Source organism: Aegilops tauschii, chromosome 1, assembly GCF_002575655.3.
Source record: "Aegilops tauschii subsp. strangulata cultivar AL8/78 chromosome 1, Aet v6.0, whole genome shotgun sequence".
Classification (NCBI taxonomy): domain Eukaryota; kingdom Viridiplantae; phylum Streptophyta; class Magnoliopsida; order Poales; family Poaceae; genus Aegilops; species Aegilops tauschii.
Genome location: NC_053035.3, coordinates 498,761,094 through 498,774,828, shown reverse-complemented (window position 1 = coordinate 498,774,828; position 13,735 = coordinate 498,761,094). Strand labels below are relative to the sequence as shown.

The following is a 13,735-nucleotide window of genomic DNA, read 5'->3' as shown; positions in this document are numbered from 1 at the left end:
GACCAGCCTTTCTACTGCCATGCTGTTCAGCATCTACTTCCAGCCTTCTTTTGTTGTTGCAGCGGTAACAATTTATATGAACCTTCTGACAGTACATTCTTTTTTTTTGCTATTTCCACTAATGTATTGTGTGTGTTATTTGTTTCTATCTTACACAGATCGTATCATGCAATGTGAGATTGGCATTCAATGAGCTCATCGGAGACACCGTGACCTTCGACGCTCTTGGGGGCCCATACACTATGCAGGTCGAGAAGGGGCGAAAGATAACCCAGATAGGAGAAGATGATTGGGATCGTTTCATCGCCCGCATGCGTCTTAGTGGGGGCGAATTGATCTGCTTCTCCTTCAGAAGAGATAGGCCCAGGATTTCTGTTATCTATCTAAATTTGATTCCGGATAGTGAGGATGAAGTTCATGAGGAGGAAGATGGTGCTGATTCAGATGATGACGATTCAGATGATGATGAGAACCCACTTGCTGAATACCTGTATGCCCAAGGACTCAGACTGGGCGACGAGGAAATCGACAACCTCTGGGACATGCTTCCGCTACGTGAAGACTACCTAGGGAAGCCATTCGTGACCCGCCTCACAAGGACGAATGTTAAACGGCATATCATGGTATGTTACTTAGTGTGGTAATTACATGATATGCATGCTTAGTTAGTGTACTACTTCATATGATATGCATGTTGTAGTAGTGTGATGAGAGGCCTAGTTTAGAATTCATTTACTGAAGAATTTTATGACATGCATGTAGTGTAGTAATATGCGATGATATGCTTAGTGTACGCAGTAATCTAATGATATGCCTAATTACTGTAGTAATTTGATGCTTGGCGTATAGTGTAGTTATGTGATGATATATATGCTCAGTGTTGAATCCAATGATATATGTGTCTTGAAGTGTATGCTTTGTTGATAATTGCACGTAACATGATCATATATCATGTCAACTGTTTTCAGAAATTACCTAAGAGGTTACTTGATAGCTGTGGCATCGACCCGGACGAAGAAGGCATGGCTGCTGGACTACGCCTTACCAGAACGGGCTCCATCACCAGCTGTGCCTATGCAGTGGACACGGACGGTCGCACTGTCTTGAGCAGGGCAGGGTGGAAAAAGTTCCTTCGTGCCAAGAATCTTCGGGTAGGACAGGCCATCCTACTCACTGTTGCGAACACCCGTCGCCATGACTTGAGGATGATGATCACCATCCACCTCATTTAGAACTGGGGTGGGCCATGTATCAATGTGAAATGAACTTGTTATGTTAGCTCTTGTTTGCGAGTACTTGTCGTGTATTACCGTACCTATATGTACTCATATCTAGGTACTATTGCTTGTGATGGATTACAACTATTATTAACTGGTAACTAATGCTCTACTAGCTATGATTATTCCACTGTGTGATGTTTTATAGGCTGTAGTGTGACATGGTAACTGTTATATATGTTTGCTGAAGCTTCCGAAGAAATTTACATACATTTTCTGAAATTCGAGAACATTTTTTTAATTTTTGATTTTTTAGATTTGAACCTTTTTAAAAAAAATGGGTGAACACTTTTGAATTATATTTTTTCATCAACTTCAAAAAATATTCGTATTACTAAGAAATTGCGAATTTTTTTAAAATTCACGCTTTCTTAAGAAAAACATAAACATATTTTGAATTCAGGAACAATTTTTTAAACGATGAACTGTTCTTGAAATCAGGAAAATTTTCCAAATTCAGAAATATATTTTTGAAATTGTGAACATTTTTTAAATTTCCTAATATCTTTTACGAATTCATGAACATTTTTGAAAAATTCATACATTTTTCAAAATATTTTGAACATTTACTAAAAATTCATGAACATTTTTTTAACATATGAACACTTTCTGAAATCACGAACATTTTTTGAATCTGTGAGATTTATCATGTCCTGAACATTTTTTGAAGCCATGAAGAACTTTGGAATGCGAACATTTTTTCGCAATTTGCAACTTTGTAGAAATCCTGAATTACTTTCAAAAGGAAAATAGAAAACAGAAAAAATAAAAAGGAAAAACAAAAGGGGCTTCCCGCCCCTCACATGGGCTGGCCTTAAGGGCGCACGAGGGAGGGCGGGTGCACGCTTCCTTGGTTTCGGGCGTGTTGGTCGTCACATAGGATCGTATGCCCGGCCGTATACGTATTTGTTTGTATACGGCGGCCTTTCATGCACGCGTGAAGCCGCCCGCGCGTGGGGCAGCACGTGTCACGGGTAGTTGCCAAAACTGTCCCATCATATAAATGTGGACGGCAACCACCTCCGGCCGCATCGCCCACCATTTCCCCCCGCCGCATCGTCTCCCTCTCTCCACTCCCCACTCCCCAAAACCCTCTCCTCTCCAACCTGCTCGTCTCCCTCACCGCATCCTCTCCATCGCCATGGCGGACGCAAGAGGCGAGCGCCCCGATTGGGGCGCAGATCTGGTGGAGCAGGCGCGGCAGGTCGCTGCGGGCACCTTTGTGAGGGGCGTGCCGGCGTCCAGCGCGGTGCTCCCTTCGCTGGAGATCTAGAGAAGGCGGGGCCGGGCCACAGCAGCGCGGTCCAGCCAGATGCGCCCGCTCTGGCGATCTCCGGCGAGGCGCAGAAGGTGGAGGCGGGCTCTGGCGAGGCGCAGAAGGTGGGGGCGGGCTGTGGCGAGGCGCACGAGGTGGAGAAGGTGGAGAAGGTGGAGGCCGGCTCCGGCGAGGAGGAGGCGGAGCAGAAGGTATCTGCTTATCATTTTTAGTTGGTAGTTTTTAGATTGTAGTGTTTGTGGCCAGAACTTTGTTTGGTTAGATTTGTGCATGGCCTTGTGTTTTTGGAAATTGTCTACGTGAGGTGATTAGATGGTGCATTAGTTTGGTTGTAAATATAGTGAAGGATGTGCTCATGTACTGGGTGTTGTCATGTTAATCAAAAAGAGCTTCTCAAGGGCTGGATTTTTTTGTGCTGGATTGGGGCTTCTGAAGGAGAGGGGAAGCGTGGTCGAGGGGAAGGGGCAGTCTATGCTTATTTAGTTTGGGTTAGTTGTGGAATTTTGTTGTTGCTTCAGAGATATTGACAGCATTGAACATCCTCTGCAATGTCGTTGCTTCAGAGATAAAAGCATCTTGGGGTTTTTTCAGATGCTTATTAGATTAGTAGTTCAATTTTTTCTTGTTAGATTTTAGTTAGTATGAGGTTGAATACCTTATATAAGGGGGAATTTAAGGTCAGATAGATGCCATATGATTATTAGATCTGTAGTTCAATGCTGCTGACATTTATGATTATTTGATTTGATCTGTGGTTCAATGATACTGGATGGAAACATATTTGATTTCGAATGCATTAATTTTGATGTGCCAATGAATTGATTTAGATGATACAACATTCATCTATAGTATAATTTGTTGTTGTTTTGGTAAGTAATGAAATTTTAGATGTTTGTTGGAGATGTATGCATTTATAGTTGAAGTTGTACCTAATTAACTACTGCATTATGTTAATATGTGTAGGAGCTTTGCTGCATTATCCCAAAAACAGTAATCTGTGCATATTGAAATTTGTAGTTGGCTTATGTAATTAGTATATACTATATGTAAAGTGTGAAGTAAACATTCCAAGGCAGGATCCTAGCAACAAAATATACTATATGTTTCCATTAAGTAGTGTGGGGGGGAATTCCCTCAAAAGAAAAGTGTTGGGTAAATTCAGGGAATGTCAAGAATCCAGCTTGCATTTTCATTAGCATTTATGAAGGAAATCATTTGTCTTTTCATTGATTGCTTAGATTCTTTATTTATAAGGAAAGCATTTGGTCACTTGCAACATACCAATGTGGTTCACATTCACAATTTTGTTTGTAATGACATTCTGTTAACTGCAATTCAATTCATTGTAATTGATGTGCTTGTTTGACAATATAGCAGGAGGAGGAGCAATTAGTGGGCAACAAGAGGAAGTGGGACAAGACTGGGTTCTACCCATATGACTCTGATGAAGATGAGCCGTACGAGGTAAGGCCTAGTTGAAATGTTATTTGTGCATTGAGTTAGTATTACGTGTTTATAGTTTTTTGAATGCATAATGTATTAATGTCAGTCATTAATGTGTGCAGTATGAATCTGGAGATGATGTGGACGAGGGGAACGTCGAGTCCTTTGAAGAGAAGGAGGTGCAGAAGATCAGGGCCCAAGGATCTGCCATGTACTACAACTGGAGGAAGGACAAGTACAGGTGCCCCTACTGCAGTAAGCCCAAGCCCAGGTCTGGGTTGCAGGAGCATCTGATGGAGCATTGTCGGGCTACATCCATCAGCAGTCATGACTACAAGATCAGTGCTCAGCATTCTGCCCTCCACAAGGTCCTGAAAAACCCTAACCTCTAGTCCTACATCATGCTGATCATCAGAAGCTGGAAGCCGTACTCATCATCACTATATTTGATGATGTTTTACTTTTGGAAACTGTGGTGAACTTCTATTAACGTAATGTAGTGTAATGTATTGTGTGTGTGAACTGGATCTGTGGTGAACTTCCTGGTACATGTGGTGGTAACTTAGAATGCTATCTATATGTGTGGCCTTAACTTTATTGGTGGTGAATGCTTCCTTCATGTTTAGTTGTTGTTTCGATGGTGCAATTATCACAAATGGCGCTTCAGTGTTGCTTCAGACATGCTAACTGTTCTATATGGTAGTGGCGCTTCAGTGTTGCGCCAGGTTGTAGTATGAAATGCTAACTGTTCTATATGGTAGTGGCTGGTCTCTAATTGGACCGACATGTTCAACTAGTATCAATGCAAACTCTTAAGATAAACGGCAGATCAACCACCGCACAGCATCAGTTCAGACACACCATAGGACATAAGTTCAGACACACCTAACAAGAAAGAAACATAGATATCATAAAAGGACACTGCGCTAGCAACTTGAAGGCAGACTTTGATCTCTCTTCATGCCGCGTAGTGGCAGTGGTAGTAGGGGTCAGCCTCCTGTGCTTCTGAAATTTCCACACCTGATTTGATGTTGTCTATTATCTTCCAAGCCTTGTAGGTGGCGTACGCATCCTTCGCTGCGTACTCGATGAGGTAGTCTGGCAGCGGGCTGATCCCCCACAGTTTATGGTCTTCGGTCCTGTTGATCTTCTTCTTCTTGTTTTGGTAAAATGGGTGGATGACGCTGGCTGCAACATCAGCCAAGGAGTCGTACGGCTTCTTTCTGCAGCCATATGGAACTCTATAGTTTTTCTGAATGTCGATGTACTTTTCGGGGTTGATCTCCAAACCAGACATCTTCAGCATCTCTTTGTCATTATGAATGCTGAAACCGGCAAAGGTGAACAACTTCTTCTCCTAGAGGAAGCTCTTGAGGCGCTTGGGCCTTCAAGGGGAGAGACATATTGGATCATACAGTTGAAAATAACACTACAGCAAACTACTTCACTACATCAACTTCAGAAACAACTTTTAATACATCTAGTCCAGTGCATCCACACCGGTAGACACAACACTAATGCATCAATATCAGAAACTACACTAGTATATCAGAAACTACACTAGTAGACACAACACTAATACATCTAGTCCAGTGGATCAACTTCAGAAAATAACACTAATGCATCAAGTGCAGAAACTACACTAGTATATCAAGTTTGGTGATTAATCTGGTGCAAGATTTTAAGATACTAATCCAGTGCATCAAGGTAAAAATCTATGCCAGTGCATGTACTTGAGAAACTACACTAGTGCGTCCACTTCACAATCTACACTAGTACATGTAGTTGAGAAACTAGGGTATATGAGTAGGATGGCTCACCATTTTGTGGCCGCAGCGATGTGGTACACCAGGCAGAGTTCCTCCACGCATAACTGCAGAACTGCTGCGTACTGCGGAGGTTCGTCATCCCTGGTATACTCCACATCAACGCCGATGAATCTAGGATACATGCCGGCGGCTTTCATGAAGAGCCTCCTGAGCATTTCGTCGGCAGTGTCTGGATTGCTGGTGCAGACGACCTCCAGCGTCTCTTGGCCGTGGAGTTCCACCTTGTCAAGTTTGGTGGTGTAGTCGCGCTTCTCACCGGGGACCTAAACGTCGTCTTCCTTGATGCTCTGCTCTTCCTTGATGCTCTGGTCGGACGTCTCGCCACACCGACGCTTGGTAGACGGCTCCTCCGCCATTGCCCTTCTCCAGCGACGGCGGTTTTGAGACAGAGACGGTGCTTGCAGTTTGTGGAGTAGATGGACGTGGTTCGCATAATGAGGGAGGAATGGAGGAGAAGGTGCCTTTTTGAGTTCTGGGGGAGGCGGTTCGTCGCGTGAGGGAGGCGCTCGTCGTTATCGTGATCGTGGGGGTCGTGGGGCTCGTGCTGTTCGTGTTCCATTCTGTAACCACCCACGGGCCTGCATCGTGGCCCATATCACTGGGTTTGTAGTCGTATGCAGGCCGTGGTGTGTGAGAAAACTCATGTTAGGTAGGTGGGCTTTTCTCCTCCTTCACCCGGCGGCCGTGATGTAAACATGAGAAGCAAGTTTGCTAAGGTTGTAAACGGACCCAATATTTTTCTACATCTTTGTATCAACATGAAAAGCAATCATGACTAGTTTGCTAAGGTTGTCGGCATTTGTATGGATTTTCTAAGGTTTTTGCAACGATAAAATGCTTAAAACACTTCTGACATGTTGTGATGTTTTCGGTATTTACCGGTCTACTCGCTGGGATTATTCCACTGTGTGATGTTTTGTACGTGCCAGGTTGTAGTATGAAATGCTAACTGTTCTATATGGTAGTGGTTGGTCTCTAATTGGACCGACATGTTGAACTAGTATCAATGGTAGAGGCGTTTCGTTGTGCGCCACATCCAACAGTTCACATAATTAATTATCCAAAGATTAAGGTATCAAACCCTTGGTCATACAAAGCAACATTTCGTTCCTAATATTAAGGTACTTCCACATTCAAACTAACTAATACTACAAATTCGAAGGAACTACTTAATACATTAACATCACATAGGGAAGTAGCCCTGGTCCAACGGCTTGAGAAAGGACGAACAAAAGCTGAAATAAGAAGGATCAGCCAGTAGCAGCACCATCAGCCTCCCAGCCTCACAACTTCAGCCAGCCTGGTGAACTCCAGGTTTTTTCTTGCAAAACACACCTGGGATGTTGGAGGCAAGAAAATAAATTTGCCAGGGGTCTTGTCATGGCAGCTAATCGCACGGAATGCTAGTACAAATGATGGAGAACAAAACATCCAACATGAGCAAATTCATAGGAGTTCTAGATCCATGGATACCATCAAGAAAAAAATGCTCAGTTCTAATTCAGACACAACACTTGGTGAAAACATGCATATTCGTATCAGCAACATTGATATGGCATCGGAGTACTACCCAGTACTTCGTATTTGTCTGCCGTTAGATCGACATCAACGAACAGTTCTAAAAAAGCCCAACCACTCTAAAACATGAGTAAGCCAACATCCCTACAAAAATTATTTCACTGCTTATGTCTATTTTTTTTGCTGAATCATTAGGAAGCCCTAAATATTTGGATGCAAGATCACCGACATGGCACTACTGAAATATTTCAGTGTCTACATCTCTGTACTGAAAGTGCATTACTGAAATATTTCAGTGGCTACGTGTGTGTACTGAAACAGCACCACTGAAATATTTCAGGTGCTACATGCGTGTACTGAAACAGCACCACTGAAATATTTCATTTCGTACGTGCGTGTACTGAAAGTGCACCACCGAAATATTTCAGAGGCTACGTGCTTGTACTGAAACAGCACCACCAAAATATTTCAGTGGCTACGCGCGTGTACTGAAACTGCTACACCGAAATATTTCTGGGGTTGCGTGCGTGTACTGGAACTGCAGTACTGAAATATTCAGTGTCTACCCGTGTGTACTGAAATTGCATTGCACTACTGAAATTTTTCAGTGTGTACCCGTGTGTACTGCAATTGCACTACTCAAATATGTCAGTATGAACCTGTCAGTACTGAAATATTTCAATGCCTACAACTATCTACTAAACTTGCAGTATTGAAATATTTCAGTGTCAACCCAGAGTCTATCACTCTAAACTGTGTACTGAACTTTTCTGGAGGCACTGCTTGCAGCCAAAATATTGCAAGTTCAATTTACACAGATTGCATCACGTCATTTGAATACAACTCTTGAGGTGACAGACAAAATTTCCTATCATGGATACAACTCCAGCACATCAAAACGTAGCAAGTAAACATAGCAATGCTATATGCCTAGACTCATTACAGCCTCGTCGATCAAACTAAGCTGCCATCCAGAGGCTACGGATTCAAGTACACAGGTAGCAAGAACATATTGCAGAGAATCAAATTAAGCAAGTGGCAAGTAATGATGAATGAAATTCAGCAATCTTACCCTAAACATAGCTACGGCCGCCCTTCTGACGAGGAGAGCGGCGAGGGAAGCGTGGAGAACGGCGGGGAAGCGATGTCGCGACCACTGTCCTCCTCCTCTTGCGCTTCGGAGTCATCTCCGACTCGGTTGGAGGCCCCACAATCTGCAACGGCACCTCGTGCACCGTGGGTTCCTGATCCAGTGGATGCTCTACCCTGGATCTGAACGCCCACCACCTACGCCTGGTCCACGGGCTGGACGAATCGGCCTGCTCCATCGCCCAGAGGAGGATCTCGACCTTGTGCATCGGTTGTGCGGGTGGGGGGGAAAGCTTTGCCCTCTCCCTCCTCGTCATTTGCTTCAAAGTGGCCATTGCCGTCCAGTTCATCTGCAATATGTTGTGAAACCAAGAACGGATCTCCGTCAACCTGGCCATCTTGACCTGGTCGTCGCCGGCGATCTCCATGAAGTCGGTGTTCTCGCCGCCGGCGTTCTCGCCGCCGCCGATGTGCTCGATCTGCTGCTCCATCGAGGATCTTGCGTGGATGGAAGAGGGGGGTGGATGTGGAAGATGAGAAGAGCAAAGTTGCGGCCGCGAGAAGGAGGAGAAGGCTAGGAGATGGCCGCGGTTGCAATGGTGATGGAAGAGGGGAAGGAGCACGGCGGCGGCTTTGCATTGGACGAGAGGGGCGGCGGTTTTGCATTGGAGGAGAGGGGCGGCGGTTTTGCATTGGACGAGAGGGCCCCACCTTGTCATATATTTCCTAGGACTAAAATGCCCCTAGACTAATAGTACTTTCGAGTACTTTCATCCGCGTACTTTCGAGTACTACGTATGTATGCGCCGTTAGATCGAGACAAACGAACGGCTCCAAAAAATGCCAACTACTGTAAAACTTGTAATAAATAAAATGGCACTCACATTCAAGTGCAATGTCTCCAGTCGGGGTGCAGCATCCAAACAATAGGCCAGTTGAAGAACTTCAATATCGTAATTGGCTTCTTGTGGTCTTGAATGGACAATTATTGTACAAGTCATGTGCCTCAAATGCATAAACATTCCGTCAGGTCTTGTTGGCAGTTTCTGCAACTGAAATATTACCCGAACAAATAAGATGACATTGGCAGCAATACTAATTTTCAAGAACCGCGAGGTAAGAAAAAAAATCCAACTAACCGGTGAATATTTTGATAGAGCAACAGATCGCACATTTAATATCTTCACTAGCAAAATGCTTGGAACTGCAGTGAATGCACTGGCCAGTCCTTTCTTGCCACGAAACATTATTGTTGCCTTCTCTAATTTTGAGCAACCATGATGCACTATGGGGGCCACTTGCCCTTTGTACTCAAAATGAGAAAGATCTGCAGCATGAAACTCGACCATCTCCACTTCCATTCCATCAATTCGCAAATGCTGGAGTTTATCAAGTTGGTGTGGTATGCTTAAATTAGTTACACCGGAGAACTCGATCATCTCTAGGTCCTCAAGTGCTGCACAATTAGCCAAAAAGCCTGTAAAGTCTCCGGATATCGTGACTGATTGCAGAACAAGCCTTCTGAGTATTGTAAAGCCACATATTGCTGAGTGTGGCTTTATAAGAACACCTCCAAGAAACAAGGACCGTACAAATGAGCTACCTTGAGCATCTAATAAGGCCTCAAGATGCAAGTGGGTTACTTCTTCCAACTCGTCCTTGAACCTCAGATCAAGATGTATTATATTTGCCTTCGATGAAGCGGCAAACCGAATCCACCTGTCAAGATGATCAGAGTCCTCCATGACCGGGCCACACCTGATGCTGAACTTATTGATTCCTATCCGACTATGCGCTGAATAACGCAATTTACAGTCTGAATGCACTTTGCATGTTGTATTTTGGTATCATTCTCATATAGATAACGTGGGCCTTTAAAAGATAAATTACAGCGGAATGTCCAGAGCATTCTCCATATTTTTGAAACAATGCTTGTCCTCACAGCCATTTTACCGAAAAAGGCTTTCGCCCCGCTTTATAAATAAAGCAAACCATCACAGCCAAATGGTACACATAAGTTCACCCACACACACAGTCGCACGGACAAAGAGTATGAATAGGTTCTGCTGAGGGCACAGCTCAACAAGCACAAAAGAGAAAAACAAAGAAACGACTGCGAGACAACCGCAACCGCAACATCAGAGGGGAGCTAATCTGGCTCGGGCGGTGGCGGAGGGAGCGGCGGCGCCAAGCGGATGGCCATCGCGCGAAGGTCGGAGATGATGGTGGTGATGGCATCTCGGTCCTGGTGACGGCTAAGCGGCCGCCAGAGCTGCAAATAACCACATAATTTGAACACAGCATTAGTAGCGCGTCGGAGAGGAACCTGCTGAATGACAAGCTTATTACGCACAGTCCAGATCGTCCAGGCGAGAACCCCAATGAGCAGCCACCTAATGTGGCGGCCCGATATGGGGGTGGCCTGGATCTCGGCAAGGAGGTCAGGGAAGTTGGTGTTGCACCAAACCCCACTGATCACCTCGCGGAGGCAACCCCAAAGGAACTGGGCGGACACGCACGAGAAGAAGATGTGATTCGAAGTTTCTTCCGCCCCGCAAAGGGGGCATAGACCGTCACCCGGACCATGACGCTTAATCACCTCCACGCCAGAGGGAACACGGCCACGGATCCATTGCCACATGAAAATCCTAATCTTGAGTGGCAGACGGATGGTCCAGATATACTCGAAGATAGCCAGGCTAGGAGAAGGGGCAATGGCGCGGTATAAGGACTGCGTGGAGAAGCGGCCTGAAGGTTCCAGGCGCCAAGACAACCGGTCAAGAGGCTGAGAGAGGTCAGGCTCATGAAGAGCGACAGCATCAAGGAGATCGTGCCAAGCGGCGACTTCCGGGGGGCCAAAAGGCCGCCGGAACGCGAGACGCCCTAAGTCAATAAGGGCCGTCTCAACGGAAATCCTCGGGTCAACGGCGATGGAGAAGAGGTCAGGGAATCTCGCAGCAAAGGGGAGGTCCCCAGCCCAGTGGTCTAGCCAAAACAGCGTGGATGACCCAGTTCCGATCGAGATGGATGTCCCAATACGGAGGACCGGTAGGAGCTGAATGACAGATTGCCAAAACTGGGATCCTCCGGTCCGGGCGCAGAAGGCGAGGGGTTGACCACGCAGGTATTTCTGGCGCACGATCTGCAACCACAGGCCACCATCGCCATTCGCAATGCGCCAGAGCCAACGAGTGAGGAGTGCCAGGTTCATGCGCTTGGAGGACATGATACCAAGACCACCTTGATCCCGGGGCTTGCAGATTTCAGACCAGCGCACCATATGGTACTTTTGCTTGTCGCCCTCGCCCGCCCAATAGAACTGGGCCTGGACCGAACCAATCTCATGGTGGAGAGTCTCGGGGAAGCTGTAGAAGCTCATGATGAATAGGAGGAGGCTGGAAAGGGATGAGTTGATGAGGATCGTACGAGCCGCCTTAGAGAGCCAACGACCCTGCCACGGCTCGATGCGGTGTTGGAGCTTGAGCACCGAGGGTCGTAGGTCGGCCACGGTCAGGCGGGAGTCACTAATGGGGACCCCCAGGTAGGTAGTGGGGAATGTCCCCAACCGACAGTTAAGCCGGTTAGCGATGCTCTGGCTCTCATCGGGCGAATAGCCCAGAATCATCACCTCGCTTTTATCAAAATTTATTCTGAGGCCTGGCAGGTGCTGGAAACACAGCAGGAGGAATTTGAGGTTCGAGATCTCAGGCGCCGAGCCTTGGACCATGATGATGGTGTCATCAGCGTATTGGAGAAGGGAGACGCCTCCTCCCTCCACCAAGTGCGGGGTAATGCCTAGTATGTGGCCGGCGGCCTTGGCCTTATCCAGGATCGAGGCCAAGGCATCAACCACCATATTGAACAGAAACGGGGAAAAGGGGTCACCCTGCCTAACCCCACAGGAAGTGGGGAAGTAGGGCCCGATTTCCCCGTTGATGTTCACCGCGGTATGGCCGGAAGACACCATCTGCATGACCCGGGACACCCAGCGATCATCGAACCCTTTTCTAAGCAGCACTTCCCGAAGGAAGGGCCAACTAACCGTGTCATAGGCCTTATGGAAATCAATCTTCAGGAAAACCGCCTTGAGGTTTTTGGATCGCACCTCATGCAGGATTTCATGGAAGACTAAGACCCCATCCAAGATATATCGGCCCTGAATGAAGGCGGATTAATTCGGGTGGGTTATGCGGTCAGCTAAAGGGGCCACCCTATTGGCGTACCCCTTGGCAAGGATGCGGACACTACTAGAAAAAGGCTTACTAGTGGCGCACCAGTTTTGCCTACTAATGGCGCACTACTGGTGCGCCACTAGCACCACGCCACTAGTATATTTTAGTAATGGCGCACCACAGGTGCGCCATTAGTATCCCACAGGTGCGCCAGTCGTATCTGGTATACTAATGGCGCACCACATGGAAGTGCGCCATTAGTAACAATTTTTTTTAAAAAAATTCGTTTTTTCTTAATCTCATGTCACTATTTCACATATGAGATATCCAACACATATATATACAACAAGCATCCATATTACAATCATATCCAACACACAAGTTTCATCATATATACATACATAGCCAACACATAGTTCCATCGTTACATATTACAAAAGTTTCACATTGTTCATCCAACACCGTTATCCATCAATTCACAAAAGTTTCACATTGATACAAAATAAAAACACAAATGGAAAAGAAGCACTCCATCCATGCAAGCTTCCGTGAATTAAATCAAATCTGCAAAATGATAAACAAGAAGTTAGAAGAAGAAGAAGAAGAAGAAGAGAAGAAGAAGAAGACTAGAAGAATACTAGAAGAAGAAGAACACTAGAAGAATACTAGAAGAAGAATAAGAAGAAGAATAAGAAGAATAAGAAGAAGACTATAAGCTTATTATGTAAACTTGATCATTTTGTGCTAACATAAGTAATTTTGAAGCTAACCTATAGGAAACTAAGCATATAAGCTCTAAGTTAGCATATTAGAGCCAACTTAGGTAAAATGAAGCTAACCTATGTCATTTTGGAAAAGAAGAAGAATAAGAAGAAGACTATAAGCTTATTATGTAAACTTGATCATTTTGTGCTAACATAAGTTATTTTGGAGCTAACCTATAGGAAACTAAGCATATAAGCTCTAAGTTAGCATATTTGAGCCAACTTAGGTAAAATGAAGCTAACATATGTCATTTTGGAAAAGAAGAAGAATAAGAAGACTATAAGCTTATTATGCAAACTTGATCATTTTGTGCTAACATAAGTAATTTTGGAGCTAACCTATAGGAAACTAAGCATATTAGAGATA

General features: G+C 45.2%; 1 protein-coding gene across 1 annotated transcript; it reads right to left on the bottom strand.

Moving 5' to 3' along the window:
- Positions 1-8,910: 8,910 nt before the first annotated feature.
- LOC141026368 (uncharacterized) lies at positions 8,911-10,317 on the bottom strand. The gene has a single exon (XM_073502792.1). The coding sequence runs from the start codon at positions 10,175-10,177 to the stop codon at positions 9,242-9,244; it is 936 nt and encodes a 311-aa protein (XP_073358893.1). The 5' UTR covers positions 10,178-10,317; the 3' UTR covers positions 8,911-9,241.
- Between the last annotated feature and the right edge of the window lie 3,418 nt (positions 10,318-13,735).